The sequence below is a fragment of the Pleurodeles waltl genome, chromosome 6 (assembly GCF_031143425.1).
Source record: "Pleurodeles waltl isolate 20211129_DDA chromosome 6, aPleWal1.hap1.20221129, whole genome shotgun sequence".
In the NCBI taxonomy this organism is placed as follows: Eukaryota; Metazoa; Chordata; class Amphibia; order Caudata; family Salamandridae; genus Pleurodeles; species Pleurodeles waltl.
In genome coordinates, this window is record NC_090445.1 from 1,049,950,699 (window position 1) to 1,049,965,365 (window position 14,667).

The 14,667-nt window shown below is 45.9% G+C and overlaps 1 protein-coding gene across 19 annotated transcripts in view; it reads left to right on the top strand.

The window, feature by feature from the left end:
* Positions 1 to 14,667, top strand: part of KCNAB2 (potassium voltage-gated channel subfamily A regulatory beta subunit 2) — a 961,933-nt gene that overhangs the window by 327,008 nt on the left and 620,258 nt on the right. For 15 of the 19 annotated variants that reach the window (XM_069239974.1, XM_069239987.1, XM_069239978.1 and 12 more), the window contains one exon: positions 14,472 to 14,513. The exons of the other annotated variants lie outside the window; for them this stretch is intronic. In XM_069239974.1, the coding sequence (XP_069096075.1) occupies positions 14,472 to 14,513 (42 nt within the window). The remainder of the gene's footprint in view (positions 1 to 14,471; positions 14,514 to 14,667) is intronic. 19 annotated transcript variants of the gene reach the window in all.

Consider the following 14,667-nt stretch of genomic DNA (forward strand, 5'->3'; position numbering starts at 1 on the left):
TGAACTACATCAGTATCAGGATTCCTGATCCCTGGAAAAACTCGGTCAATTGGGCAGCATCTCGGGAGCTATGTGGGAGAGAATAAGATAAGATTATGCGTGGCTCACTGAAACAAGGTAAACAGAGGTTATGCTGACTGAGCTTTTCACAAAAGTAAATGTAAAAACTAATGGTAAAAATGAGAACTAACTGCACATGACATTTCGGTCAACAAGCAGGCGCTGAACTTGTCATCCACTTAATTGATTCGATCCTTTGCCAGTTTAATATCACAACAGCCAAGTGTCTAAACAGACTGTGGCACCACAGCAATGACTATATAGTCACGCTGTCTTCACACATTGAGAGTGAGAGCTCGACAAGTGATAGGAATCACTCTCAGTACTGCCAGCGCACAGAGAGTGGGAAGCTCTGTGCGGCTAGGCAAATGAGCATCTGACCTTCAGAGAAGAAAGGAAAAAGTTAGCATTTTGCCCAGACTTAGACGTCCTTTTTCATGGCTCATCCTTGCTCCTTCATGTCTTTCCCAGATTCTGAGTCCTGGATCCGGCTAATTTCTACGCACTGGAGTTTATTATAAGAAAAAAAAAAGCAAAACCAATTATAGTTTCTTGCTTTTTCCTTCAAGTTGCGCCTACAGTTACAGTTTTTCACTGTACACATGTAAGAAATTGGCGTATTAGTTGAGAGAGATAAGGACTCTCCACCAGTATTTATCTCATTCCTTGTTAGAGTGAACACACTAGCACACTGAGCAGAGAGGCTTAACATAGGACAATGTGTAAAGTATTTATCAGTACCCAAAGAGTAATAGTCAAATGCAAAACAATAAAAATTATGAACTGTATTAGAGAAACTGAGTAACATTTAATTTTTTTTAAATGACAGAAATCCAGTAAGGCGAACCAAAGCCATTTTTTTAACGTTTTGAGTGGGAATAACACCTAGACGCACAAAGTACCAGTAATAGTCAGTGATCACACAATTTTTGTTTTTTCGCAAATGGTGTTAAGGTTTGTCATGAATCGGTTAGAAGACCACTTCATCAACTCACTGTTTACTCTGCTTTAAGGGTAGGAATGATTGGTAATATTGATAACGTACATTTCCACGACCAATACTTGGGCACTCGAAAATAGGACGAAAGAAGGCCAGTTTAACACACAAGGAAACGCTTGAAAGACTGTCATGTTCAGTTAGTTTACTTTTTTACTGGACATTTATTTGAAATTTTAGCGGCTAAAAGAGAGATTTTTACATTTGGTGATAATATATTTTTTAAGGCTTAGTCTGAATAAAACTGCAATTTCAGAAATTTCCTCTAGGTGGCGGAAGAACACTTTTTATGGCTCTCTACGCGCCCTCTCATCATTTTCCTTCATTCTGTCGTATTATGCCTCCAAGATTTCTAGCGCTGTAAAGGACAGCATCTACTTTGTAAATGTAAGCTCGGGCATTGGGGACCACATCTCTTGGTATTCCGAACGATTCACAAACGGAATCCATGCCTCATTGAAATTGTGGGTCTTAAATTCTGTAAATCCTACCGAATACCATTTTTACGTTATGCTATTTCTCTGCATCCTTCGCAAAAATAGTGCGGGATGTTACATAAAAATTGCAAGTAGGATGCAATGTTGGGTTTTGAGCTTAGTCCTTTAGGCTCTTAATTTACATCTGCGGCAATTACACTAACGACATAGAAGTGTCTTGCGTACATTCGGACACTACGGCCCAGGCAGGGGCAATCTTCTCACCCTGGCCAGACACCTCAAGAGCTATACTGCTCCTTTCTGGGAAGAAGTCGGGTTGAGGGGATGAAACCAACAGCCAAGATGGGACCATCACAATCCTCTGCCTGTTCTGCTGCCTCAAAACCTGCTTACTATTCCCCTTAAGCCGTCAACTTTCAGTGAGGGGACGTGGCTTCCATTTTTTGAAGGTGATCACTGGGTCATTCATCTAATCTGTAACAGGTTTGCACTTATCTTTCTTGTTCTGGACCACCCACCTTTATGCAGGACCTGGCTCTCTGTCTCTCTTCTTGATTTTGAAAGCAGAAGCGCTGGCCCTGTTGAGCAAGGGGGCCATAGTGTTGGTGCATCTAAAAGAAAGAGTCATGTGTTTTCTCTCTAATTCCTCGTCCCTAAGAAAGATGAGACCCTTCCTGGATCATCATACTTAGCATTATGGACTCTTGTATCCTGTTAGTGCCATACAGCAGCTGGCAAATGAGGGCTCTTCAGTGGTGCCTTAGGTCATAGTGGTACCAGCATTAGGGGAGCCTCACAGCTCAGGGCTGATCTTCCACTCATCCTGAACTTCTTTGGTGGATCGAATCCTCCATCCTTTAGGCGGGTCATCACAGGCTGGACTGGTTATCTATCTAAGCAAGTTGACGGCACAGGATCTTTGGTCCGATTAGGAGCATAACCGTGCTTGAGCTCCAGATAGCATTTCTACTGACCATTGTAGCAACAGACTGGGCAGTGTAGGGTTATCAGTCCTATTTTGGGGGTTGTTCTCTAAGGAACTGGACTAGGTGACAAGGGAATCTCCCCATTAGTGGTTCAATTTTGCAGGCTCCACTAGTGTTAGGGCAGATGCTGACAGTCGCTTCTCATTTACGGGTCACAAGTGGGAATTAAAGTCCAAAATGGTGGAGCTGATTTTCTCCAGATTAGGGTTTTCATTCCTGTATCTCTTCATCATGGCTTGCAATAAAAAGTGTCCTCACTTTTGTAACACACATTTTTCTGAGAAGAGTTCCCTGGGGGATACCTGGAGGTTGAGCAAGTCTCAGAGTTTCTGTGTGCATTTCGGCTGATCCAGATTCTGCCAGAAGTACTGCAGAAAGTGCAGGAGAATCAGACACAACTAATTTTGATCATCACAGACTGTTTGGAGGGTATGGTATACTGATCTGTTGGCATTCAGCCTCCCATTTAAATCCCTTATATTGGACAACATTTTGGTAATCGAGAAAGCTGTTATCAGATCTTTCCATGTAGATCACTTGACAAAGTTATTTCACTTGTGCGAGTCAGAAGTAATCAGCCCCTTTAACTTACACATTACCAACACCTTGTGATTTTCTTTGTCCATTGCACTTCGAGGTCTGTGGGTTACTACAGTTGCGCCACCTGGCAGCCCTGTCTACATTCATGTGTTTGTTTGATCATCCTTGGCAAGCAAGCAAGCAGGCACTGGTGCTCCAGGCTCTAGGGGGTGGTGAGCTTGGATCCCATGGGTGATGTCCCCTCACCCAGCTGGAACAGTTCTCCCTTAGGCCCTAGTCCTTGTCACAGATAGAAGTCTTGCAGAGCTTCTCCCCTGCACACGCTAGTGATACAGCTGAAAAGGCCTGTTCATGCCTGCTGTTCATGACACGGTACGCTTCCACAGTTGCGCTGATGCTGCTTAACTCCTGGCAAAGGCAGTAGCTATTCACTACTATGAGGGTAGCACTTTGGGTGCCCCTCCCTGTCCAGAAAGACCGGACAACAAAAATCAGCATCAGGGATTCAGACATTATACGTTATCTGAGTCACTAAGAATAAGGGTGCATGCCCATCACCATGTGAGGGACTTTTCTGTCCCAACAAAAATAAACAAAACTATAAAATGTACTGCCTACATATATTTATTTCTATATCCCACCCCTGCTAAACAACTGCTTCTAGGTAATAAAGCAGAGAAACATCCTAGCTTAGCACGTTGGGGCAGTAGTTCATCAGTGATCTGACTTTACTGGTGGTGGCTTTGACTATATAGAGTTTCCAGGAACATTGGTCACTCTAATGTTTTGACACTCATTGACCTCAACAGGGAGGTGAGGAATGGTTCTAAATAGATAGGGGCCCGCTGGTATTTTTGTATGATGAAAATCTTTAGCAGTCATGATCCACTGGCAGATCACCATTGAAGTTGTTAGCATTATCAAGACAGGTGTTTACTAGAATAGCACCTACCATGGGTTGGTTGTAAGGGGGTGCTTTATGGTCACGTCCAACTAGAAGTTTAGGTGGTGGGCCCGGTTTGGCCGGCCTGTAAGATGGCCGACACTCGGTGAGGCTTGCGGGGCAGGAGCATTAATCCTGCCGTTATCCCGGCACGGGGGCTGCCTGGAATGACATCCTGAAGGGAAATTGGCAGCTGTTGGCGGGATCAGGCCCAGTCGGCCTGGCGGAGGGACGGGCCTAGTTGGGTGGTTGCTGCCTCCCCCCGGGTCACTGGTAGAGGCATGGAGTGGTGGAGACGGCCCTTGCGGTGGACCTGCGACGGGGGGGCCGGCCGGGGAGCATTGCGGCCTGGAGTGTCCGGGGTGCCTGGAACCGGAGCTCGAGCGGATGCAATTGGGGATCGGCATCTGCCCCAGAACAACGAGGAGGCCTGATGTCTGGTGGGGGGGGGGGGTGGGAGGGGGCGACTGCGCTGCTGGCGAGAGAGGCACTTGAGCATTGGCTCGGGCCGGTGGCGCTCCCCTCGCCTGACAGTCTGGTGGCTGCTGGGGGAGCTGCTAGGCCCCGTGGCCTGCGGGCAAATCTGTGGCACAGGATTGGAGACCAGATGGCCCCAAGGAAGATTACGAAGGACTTGGCTGGCACTGGAGTGTCGGAGCGGTGCTGTGAAGACAGAGAGGAAGCAGGATTGTGATGCCTGGCTTGGGGGAGTGGGACCTGGCCGCGGTGGGCTGCGCAGCCTGGGAGAAACAACAACCTCCCCTCCCCCCTCCCCCGCCTAAGAGGTCTGTCGTGCAGCGATGTGGAGGGGAGTGAATCCTGAGCCCATCTGGATGGAGATAGTGAGGAGTGAACAGGCTGACCAGTGGTGACCCGGTGTGTTGGTGGTGGAGCATCTGTGCAATGCCCGGTGTGCTGAGACATTTAGGGCTGCGTTCCCTAGCGGTGGGCAGTGCAAGAGAAAGGAGGTGTGATCCAGGACCACAGTGCACTAAGGTGATTGGAGGGGGGCGTGTTGGTGACATTCAGCAGTGGCTGCACCGCAGTGCCGGACACTGGCCGAGTAGTGGCCCGAGACTAACGCCTAGGAATGCCTTCTCCAGATGGAGCGGGTGCTGGAATTCATCTGCAACAAGAACGAAGATTTTGAATCCTGCTCACGCAGGAACAACCTCTGCATCCTAGGAGTCCCAGAATCAATGGATATGGACTGCATGGAGGATTATGTGGAAACGATGCTAACTGCTCTATTTCCAAGCAAGCTCTCCCCAGTGTTGGTGGTGGAGTGGGCGCATAGATTGCTTGGCCCAAGGCCGCCACCTGGCACGCCGGCGTGCCCCATCATTGCACGCTTGCTCATTTACAGAGACAGACACACTGTGTTACATCTTGCCCGTGACCGCACACCCATTGTTTACAACAATAACACGCACAGTATCTTCCCAGACTACACCCCCAGTGTACAGGTGGCTCGCCGGTCAAGCGCACCCTGAATCTAACAGAAGCAAAATACTCCCTCATATACCCGGCCAAGTTGAGAATCCAGCACAAAGGTAAACTGCACTTCTTCACAGACCTGAAGCAGGCTGCTAAATTTGCGAAAACTCTTCCTAAGAAATTGGACCCTGCCGGAGTGCAGGAGATTGGAGATGGTGGGGACCACCTCAATGACAATGGCCAAGATATCTCATTATTGTTGATTGCATCCAAGAGCGGCCCGGATCCCAGGATTTGAACTGCGCTGCTATTGGATTGAAGCTGGCGCCTCCTGGCCCAATTGTTATATTCTGTTGTTGCAGCTTCTGCCCACCCACCCAAATTGGGGTGGGCCTTAACGCCATACCAATGCCCCTTTGGATGAGTCCAAGTGAATGGTTGTGTTTTTGGGGATGGGGTTTGCACATATTATTGTTTAGGGAGGGGAAGGGTTGTCTGGTCCGTTTGGGTGGTGGGGGCGGAGAGGGTGGTGGGGGGTTCGTATAATGTTTTTAATAAGTTTCCAGATGTTCACTTGAATTTTCTTCCCTTCCCTTCCCTGCACCCACATCCAATATTGCTAGGCACCGCATGGGTGGTAACCGCTGCATGGTTGAGTTGGAGTTCGCCATACTATGACACTCTGTAGGTCTGCCACAGTGAGCTGTTTGTCATGGAATGTAAGGGGGCTGAACGATGCTCAGAAAATGAGGCTGTTGTCGGCATATTTCCAGCGCCATGCGACTGCAAGAAACTCACCTGGCTACCGATACCAAACACAGGGTGAGAGCAGGCTGGATTGGGGAGTGCCGCATGGCCACATACTCGAGCTATGCGCAGGGAGCAGCTTTAATTTTACACAAGGGGCTGCAGTGGCACACCGAACGAGTGCTCAGTGACCTGAACAGTTGTTTTGTAATGATGCAGAGCACACGCCAGGACAGGCCTTTTCACTTGGTGTCGCTGTATGGCCCAAACGTGGACAACGCAGAGTTCTTTGCTGAGGTTTGGCGTATGGCGTGTTCGTTAGGCGTCGGGACCCTGCTATGGGGCGGCGATTTTAATGTAGTCCTCGATCCCGCCGCTGAGCGAGTTAGTAGTGCATACCCTCCGCACCAGGCAGCTGCTAGGACCTTGTCTACTATTATGACAGATAATGCTATCGTGGATTTATGGAGGGCAAATCATGGCACAAGCAGGTTAGCCACTTGCGTCAACACAGTACAGAATAGCTGGTCATGCATAGGTAGGTGGCTCTGGACCAGAGACTTAGAGCTCTGAACCGTGGAGATTGAGCACCTGCCCCAAACTTTATTGGATCATTCTCCGGTGCTGCTGGTGTTGCAGATCCCTGGGGGGGTGGGGGGGGGGGGGGGGGGGGGGGGTTCGCAGGGAGTTTACCTGGCACCTGCCGAGCAAGGCTTTGAGAGATCAGGCATTTAGGGAGGAGGTCCAGGCAGCTATAGTGGAATATTTTACTATTAATAAGGGCTCTGTATCCTCTGCTAGTACACTTTGGGAGGCCTTCAAGGCTGTGATAAGGAGGGGTCTGTCTTGCCAAGCATCACAGAGTGCTCCGGTCTATTCACCGGAATTTGGCAGACTTGGAGACCCAGCTGACATCGATTGAAAAATGCATACGCGAAGGTATGGATGGTGCTCTTCTGGGTGAGGTGAGGGAAAAGCTGTCGCAGTACGAGGAAGCAGATATGTGTGAGGTTTGCTTTTTGGGAGGGAGAGGCTAAAGCAAGGAGGTCCGAGGAGGGCGAGAGAGAGGTCAGACACTTGTGGCAATGCTGCGCAAGCCATGGGCAGGAGATTACATTGTTGAGCTTACTGATATAGATGGCAAGCGCTGCTTCGAAATGGCAGAGGTACAGAGAGTGATGACAGACTTTTATACCTCTTTGCATACTGAGCCGGCTACGCCGGACCAGGCGACCTACACTGAGTACTTTGTAGATATTAGTCTGCTTTGGTTGGAGAACTCACATAGGCAATATCTAGACTCCCCATTCTCAGTTGAAGATATCACTTGGGTCATACGTGGCGTACTTGCAGACAAAGCACCAGGATTGGATGGGCTTACAGCAGCCTTTTATAAAAAGTGTGCAGATTTGTTAGCGCCACACTTGTTGGAAATGTATGAGGAGGCATTGGAGGAAGGGATTCTCCCACCCTCGCTCCCCGATGCCCTTATTGTCACTGTATTGAAACCCTGCAAAGACCCTTATATGCGATTCATACAGACCACTGACGCTCATAAATGTTGACAGTAAGGGCCAGATGTACCAAAGGATTTTACCCATTCTGTGTCTATGGGAAAAAGCTTTCGTACATATGGCCCTACGATCCTAGCGAAGCTGATTGCATCCCGGCTTCAGCCCCTGCTCTTGACTTTGGTTCTCCCGGACCAATCTGGCTTTGTGCCTGGCCGCTCAACCCTATTCAACCTCTGTATGTTAATGCGGCTGCCCAGATAGTGGATCTGAAAGACCGAGCTGCAGTAGTATTCCTTGATGCCACAAAGGCCTTCGATTCCCTCACATGGCCTTACATGTTCGACCTACTGGCCAGGTTGGGGATGAGTCCCAGGTTTATTCAATTAATCCGTTTACTCTGCACAAACCCAAGAGCCAGTTTGAGAATTAATGGGACCGTCACTGGCCCCTTCCCGGTGGCCAGAGGCACTAGACAAGGATGCCCTCTCTCACCACTGCTGTTTGCGGTAGCGATGGAACTACTAGTGGCGCGTCTGAGGGAACGTCATAATAACCAGGGTCTCGCATTCTGGCAACGTCCAATTTTGGTATCAATGTAATCGGACGATGTTGCCCTGTATGTACGAGATCCGCAAGTCCATTTAGACCCCATTGTGGAGGAGTTTGTGTGCTTTGGTAATCTTTCGGGTATTACAATAACCTGGGCCAAGTCAGTGGTTTATTCTCTGTTGGATGTTACAGTCCCATACCTCTCGGACTACCCCCTACGGTGGGCGTCTGAACCGGTTCATTACTTGAGTATCTGGCTCAGTATAGGGGTGGATGAGATTTGGACCACAAACTATGGAAGGGCCATTGCTTGGCTGGAAGATAAAGTCGCCACCTGGCGTTCCCTGCCAATCTTGTTGACTGGCTGTATAGCAATAACAAAGATGATAATCTTGCCCACATTTTTATATTTGTTCATCAATATTCCCCTCACCCTTACAGATAGTTTCCTAAAGCGGCTCAGATCACTACTTATAACACTTGTCTGGGCGGGTAAGCAGCCAAGAATCTCATGGGAAATGCTAACTCAACCCTTCGAAATGGGTAGTGCGGCAGCCCCGGAACTGAAATTATACTATAATAGTGCCCAGGCACATTTCGTGCATTTTTTAATTTATCCCATCAGATACCTGCCGCACTTGACTCCGGAACATGACTCCATATGACCACGCAGACTCTCTGGCGCTATTTTTCGTCCACCAAAGCTGTACGGGTGAGTGTTGATACAGTCACATGCACAGCGCAGGCCTGGCGGATGCTCCTTTGCCGGACCGGGGCTTCGGAGATGTATGCATAGGGCTTATTTATCTCCCCGGAGGCCGCGCTCTGCAAATCCCATAATACTGCCCTGCATTGCCTAATGTACCTGAAGATGAAAGCGAAGGTGCGTGCGCTACCCTGATTTCCCTGCTGCGTCACCGACATTCTAGCTGCTTGAATTATTGTACAGGGCCTGACGCCTCGTAGGCTCATCACCGGTTTGTATGCTAGTATGCAGGCATCTGCACCCTCTGCGATCCCCAAGGCTAGGTCGCAATGGGAGACTGACCTGGGCGAGACTCTCCCAGATGATGTCTGGCGATTTTGCTGTGCACATATGCAAGACCTTTCCCTCAACTACAGACTGCGTTTAATCCATTTTAAGTTCCTAAGCCGCATATACTATTCGCCTAAGTATCTTTGGAGGATGGGTGTTGGAGCGGATGCATGTTGCATTGAGATGCTCAGCACTTGATGTGGATTTCCTGCACTCGGCTTGGAGCTGCAGCGGGTTGAGGGGCTATTGGAACAAGATGCTGGGCTCAGTTGAGGAAATGACTTGCACGAAGGCACCACACCACACCCAAATTCGCTCTCCTAGGGTATGTAAGGGAGATTCAAACTGAGTTTAGGAAGTTAGTGGGCTTCAATTAGTGCTTGCGAAGCGCAGAGTGGCTATATGCTGGGGAAGGAGTCAGGCGCATTGTAGGATGGATTGGTTGAGAGATGGGGCATACTGTCAGGAGCAACTGATGGCCTATTGGGAAATGATGCTGCCAGGTTCTCGTCCAGTTGATGTGTGAGCACCCCTCCAGATATACCTTACAACTCTACCTTAAGCCTGTGATTTAGCTGTCGGTGTGGAGATGTGCAGCCTGCTGTTCTGGATCTTCCCTGAGTAGTTATCAGCACACCTCTTTGCTGATGTTGCTCTGCGCTGCTGGAATCCCTCCCCGCACTCCCCCCGCCTCTCCTCCCTGCACTCCCCCCGCCTCTCCTCCCTTCCCCTGTTTTTCCTCCATGAGAGGACCTTCACGGGTTTCGTTGCTAGATTAATTCCTTTTCATTGTCTTGTGCTATTTGGAGTATTGTTGCTAAAGCACCCAGGTTCTGGACCAGATACAGATGTACAATGTAGTTTGAAGCACAAGGTGAACTGCCACAGTGTTGGTGATAATGTAAACTAACCTGTGTATATTGGTCATGTGTTGTTGTTTGCTTAACATAAACTCAATAAGAATTAAAAAAAAAAAAAAAAAAATAGAAGTTTAGGCATAGAAAAACATCCCACCAGATGCCCAGTTTCCTCTACTTCGTTATTTCTTACCTCAGTGTTTCAGAAAATATTCTCGTTGCGGGGGGTTGCGCACAGGACTAGCATTTCCATTTTAGAGCCCCATTTAGTTTCAGACTCTTTCGTTCCAGCCAGCAGTGCACAGCCTTGAGTCCTGTGACATGGATGGCTTCTGCTTTTGCTGGCTTGAGAAGGCTGGTATATTCACATACTGTCGCTATAGTCATGCATTTGGTGAGAACAGAGTACATTCATCTGTACTACAATGTACATTTTGAAGGGAAGTGGGGTCTTAAAGGACAGTCCTGTTGGACGGATCTAGCAGGGCAAGTTTAGTTTTCAGTGTTATGGGTGCAATCAGACAGGAAGAATTTAAGCTGATAAGCTTGTGGTCTGAAAAATAGACCACAGACTCAGGGCGATGGACTATGGTATTGTGGCCCACCATTTCAAAGATGGTAGAGATCTCTGGAAATATGAGCCTGCTAGTCTTCTTTTTCTGGCATATCGTCATTGACAGTCACTAGAACTGTTTCTTTTCCTTGCCTGGACCAGAAGCTGGATTGGAATGTGCCCTGGATTCATGCAGTAACTATTTTTTAATGAATTTTGAAGTCCTTAAGGAACCTGCAGTAGGCTAGTAGCTGCTAGTATATGATGAAGGCTGACTATTTAAAGAGGAGGTGACCACATTTGGGACCTAGTATGCCCAGAAAGAGCGGTTTGTGAATGCTGTCATCAAATGAACCAGGATGTAAGTGGGCTATAGGGTAGGAGCCTTTGAATCACCCTAGACTTTTAATGAAGGTAACAGTTTCCAAGTGAATGAAAAGATCAAAGAAGAAGCTTATATCCGAGTTGGTTTTGATGGGTTTGAGAACATTTCCGTGGGTGTTTTCCATGTTTGCTAGAGCTGTAACTGTCTTGGTTTTCAAGACCTTTTCTGTAAAGGAAATATCAGGGTGTTTTGAGTTTTCATAGTGTGCCTGTTTTACCCCAGACATTAGTGTGTTTGCATATCTATCTATCTATCTATCTACGTGTGTGTATGTGTATATATATATATATATATATATATATATATATATATATATATATATATATATATACATATATTATTTTTTTTCACTGGGAAAAACTAATGTTAAAGTAACTTTATAGTTAGGTGAAATTTTTAGTGGCAATATAACATTTTAAATTAAAAAGAGAACACTGTAATTCACCAGCTCACCTCTAGTGACTGGAGCACGTGCCCTAAAGTATCTAAAACACGCTCCCCCACCATGCACAGTCTTGCATTCAGTTATGTCATTTCAGATGTTGCAGTCACATTTTCAATGATATCATAGATCATGTCATGAATTATGTAATATGGTGGTAATTAGCAGTGCATGGCGAGGTATATTTACTTTAACTCAAATTCTGTCACTGAAATTTTCACTTAACTGTAATGTAATTTCATCTGTTGTTTTTCTTAGTGAAATTCTACGTTTTTTTAATGTAAAGTTATATTTTATTACCATACTCAAAGCCAATCTCTGCAGCCAGCCTTCCACTGAAGGGGAGAGTCTATGGCTTGCTGACTCCCCTGCCAGCACCCATCAGTTTAAAATGCACTTCTTTACCCAAAGAAGAATCAGGAACGCACTCTCAGTGGCTTAACGGTGCAATTTTATTCCTCTGAGACCGATCACAAACCCTGATGCATTTTGGTCTCACACCCTTGATCACGTGATACCTTTAGTACCACGCTACACCTGTTTTATTTACATGCACTCTTTTCTTTGTTTCTATGCATGAAACACCAATTGCTCCCAGTGAGCTCACAGTAGTCCACCCCTTGTTTTCATCCCATTGTGAAATTTTCTTTTGCTATTGTTCAGTGTGCAACGTTCGATTATGTGCAGGGTGTAGTCTGATAGAATGCAAAACAAAAGCGAAAACAACAGCCTCTCACAAAGATAATAGTTTGCCATTACTTTCTTTTTCCGGATTCCTTATATGTCATCAAACCCACTGCACATGCATTATTGATCTTGTAATTCGAACCCCAAATGACCTTGATAATTTCAATTTTACCATCATGTCTTAATTACATAATTTTTGTTTCCACAGTAAGGCATGTCCAAGTCGACCAGAATTCATTTCTTGCCATCGTGGCACAAGTCACGCACTTGGGTATTGTCATTTCAGTTCTCACAAAGTCGTGGTGTAATTTTGATGAAAACAGTGTAGCCCCTGACCTCTGACTTTCACATACTCTATTCAGGCCCACCTGTGGAATGCTGATAACCAATTTGATTACTTCACTGTTTTTTGGGATTTGTTCACAAGTCCCCCAACTCTCTACAGATGCATGTGTAATTCCTCATCTTAACTCATGCCCCTGGGGACGATGGTTCGGAGTGACGAGATGTATTTTGAGTCCCTTTGCCTCAAGATTCTTTTCCTGTCACCACCTGTCACTGATTTCTCCACCCGATCAATGGCATACTTGTATCATTTCTGTCCGTTTGCTGACATGTTTTTGCTCCATGTGTTTCGACACAGCATTACCGCCATCTTTGTGAATTTTGGCCCTTATATGCTCCAGTATCCTCTTTTTGGTTTCACATATTGTGCTTCCAACATATTTTAATTTACATGGGCATTCAATCACATAGATTGTGAATTTGCTTTTGCATGTAATACGTTGCATGATTTTACACTGTTGGCCATTTATTTTATTGTATTGTATGCTTGTTTATTGATTGCTATCTTGCAAGCCTTGCATTGGTGGCATGTATAAAATCCAGGTCTTTTCAGCCATTCATCTTTCTTGAGGACATAATGACTGTATACCAATCTATCTCTTAGATTAGGTCACTTCTGGATGGTCCCAAATAATTTGATTCAGAGTTGGGTCCAGTTCAATATTCCCCAATGTGTTTCCAGAATCTTGTGTATTTCTTTGCTCTAATTGGAATATGTCAAAATGCACCTTGTTGACTCATCCTTTTGTTGTTTTTTCTTTCCTGTGAAAGACTTGTTCTACTTCTGTTTCTACCCGTGTCTAGGCCTGTTTTTATTTCTTGACTTCACAGGAGCTCCTGCTGCATTCCTCTCCATGGCAGTAAGTCCTGTTCAGCAACTCCTCTTTTGAAGAGTATCTGGCTTTCTGGAGCCATTGTTGGCTACAGCCTCGTTTATCTGAACGGCACGCCATCACTATTTGCCATAGGTTTTGACAGGACCAGATATCCATGGTTGAACTAGTTTTCACTAAAATTTTCAAAAATTCATAATTTTAGTTATACCGATTGGATTCAGTTCCCTTTGGTGTCAAATTAGTTATTATTTTTTTCTATTTTTCTAAATTGGTGTGTGATTTTACAGTATTGTCTTGTCACTTTATTACTGTTTATGCTGCATAAATACTTTACATATTGACTCTAAGTTGAGCCTTACTGCTTTTGTGCCAAGCTACCAGAGGGTTAAGCACAGGTTAATTTACTGACTTTATATGGTTCACTGTGACTGTTGCTTGTGGAGGGTTTCCACCTCAACGACCCCCACAATCAAAAATCCAATTTGCTACCATAAATATGGCAATATAAGCAATGAAAATAACATTTCCTCAGATGGGGAGATAGACAAAAAGAAGCCAAAACCAGAAAATAAGCCTTGAGAAAATGAAATAACATGCCCTGTAACTACACCACCTTAAGTGAATGCACGTGATATCTACATTACCTTAAGTGAATTCACGTGGTAGCCATAGGAAAATGTTTGCGACATATGGCCTTTGAAAAAGATTTGGACAAAGTGCCCATTTAGCACAAATGTTTGATGGTTTAAAACCCATTAGATGCGTTCCTGATTCACTTAACATACTGTACATTAGATCACTCAGATGTTTCCATCTGCATCCTGCTTCACTTACACATTTCACCCTTTTAGGCCCAGCTGCGCCTTTGATACTTTAATGGAATCATGTCCAGGATTTCCCTGGACGCGTGGTGGCGCTGCTGCAGAGCTCGCATCCCCATGCTTGTTTTTAAATTAATTTGTGTAATGTGTGGTTTTCGACATGACCAGCATATGGCTACTTTTTAGGTACAGTTATAGTGAAATCATCTTTGCATATCTCTGTTTTTTTAATTGTTGATTACTACATGCTTGAAAATGTGATGTGTGGAATCTCTTTCTTTCTCTTATGCTGTCATAAGTGCCCGGTATGGGAGTCCCAAGCGGCAGCTCCAGTTTTACAGGTACCAGAGTCCTTTCTTTATTTCTCCTCACGTCATTCATAATCGTGGATCTTTTCTGCAGTGTTCGAGTTTTGTGCAAATCGAAAATCAATAGTACGGATATGTGAACGTGTGTAAATTGAAAATCAGTAGTACAGATATGTGAACACAGTCT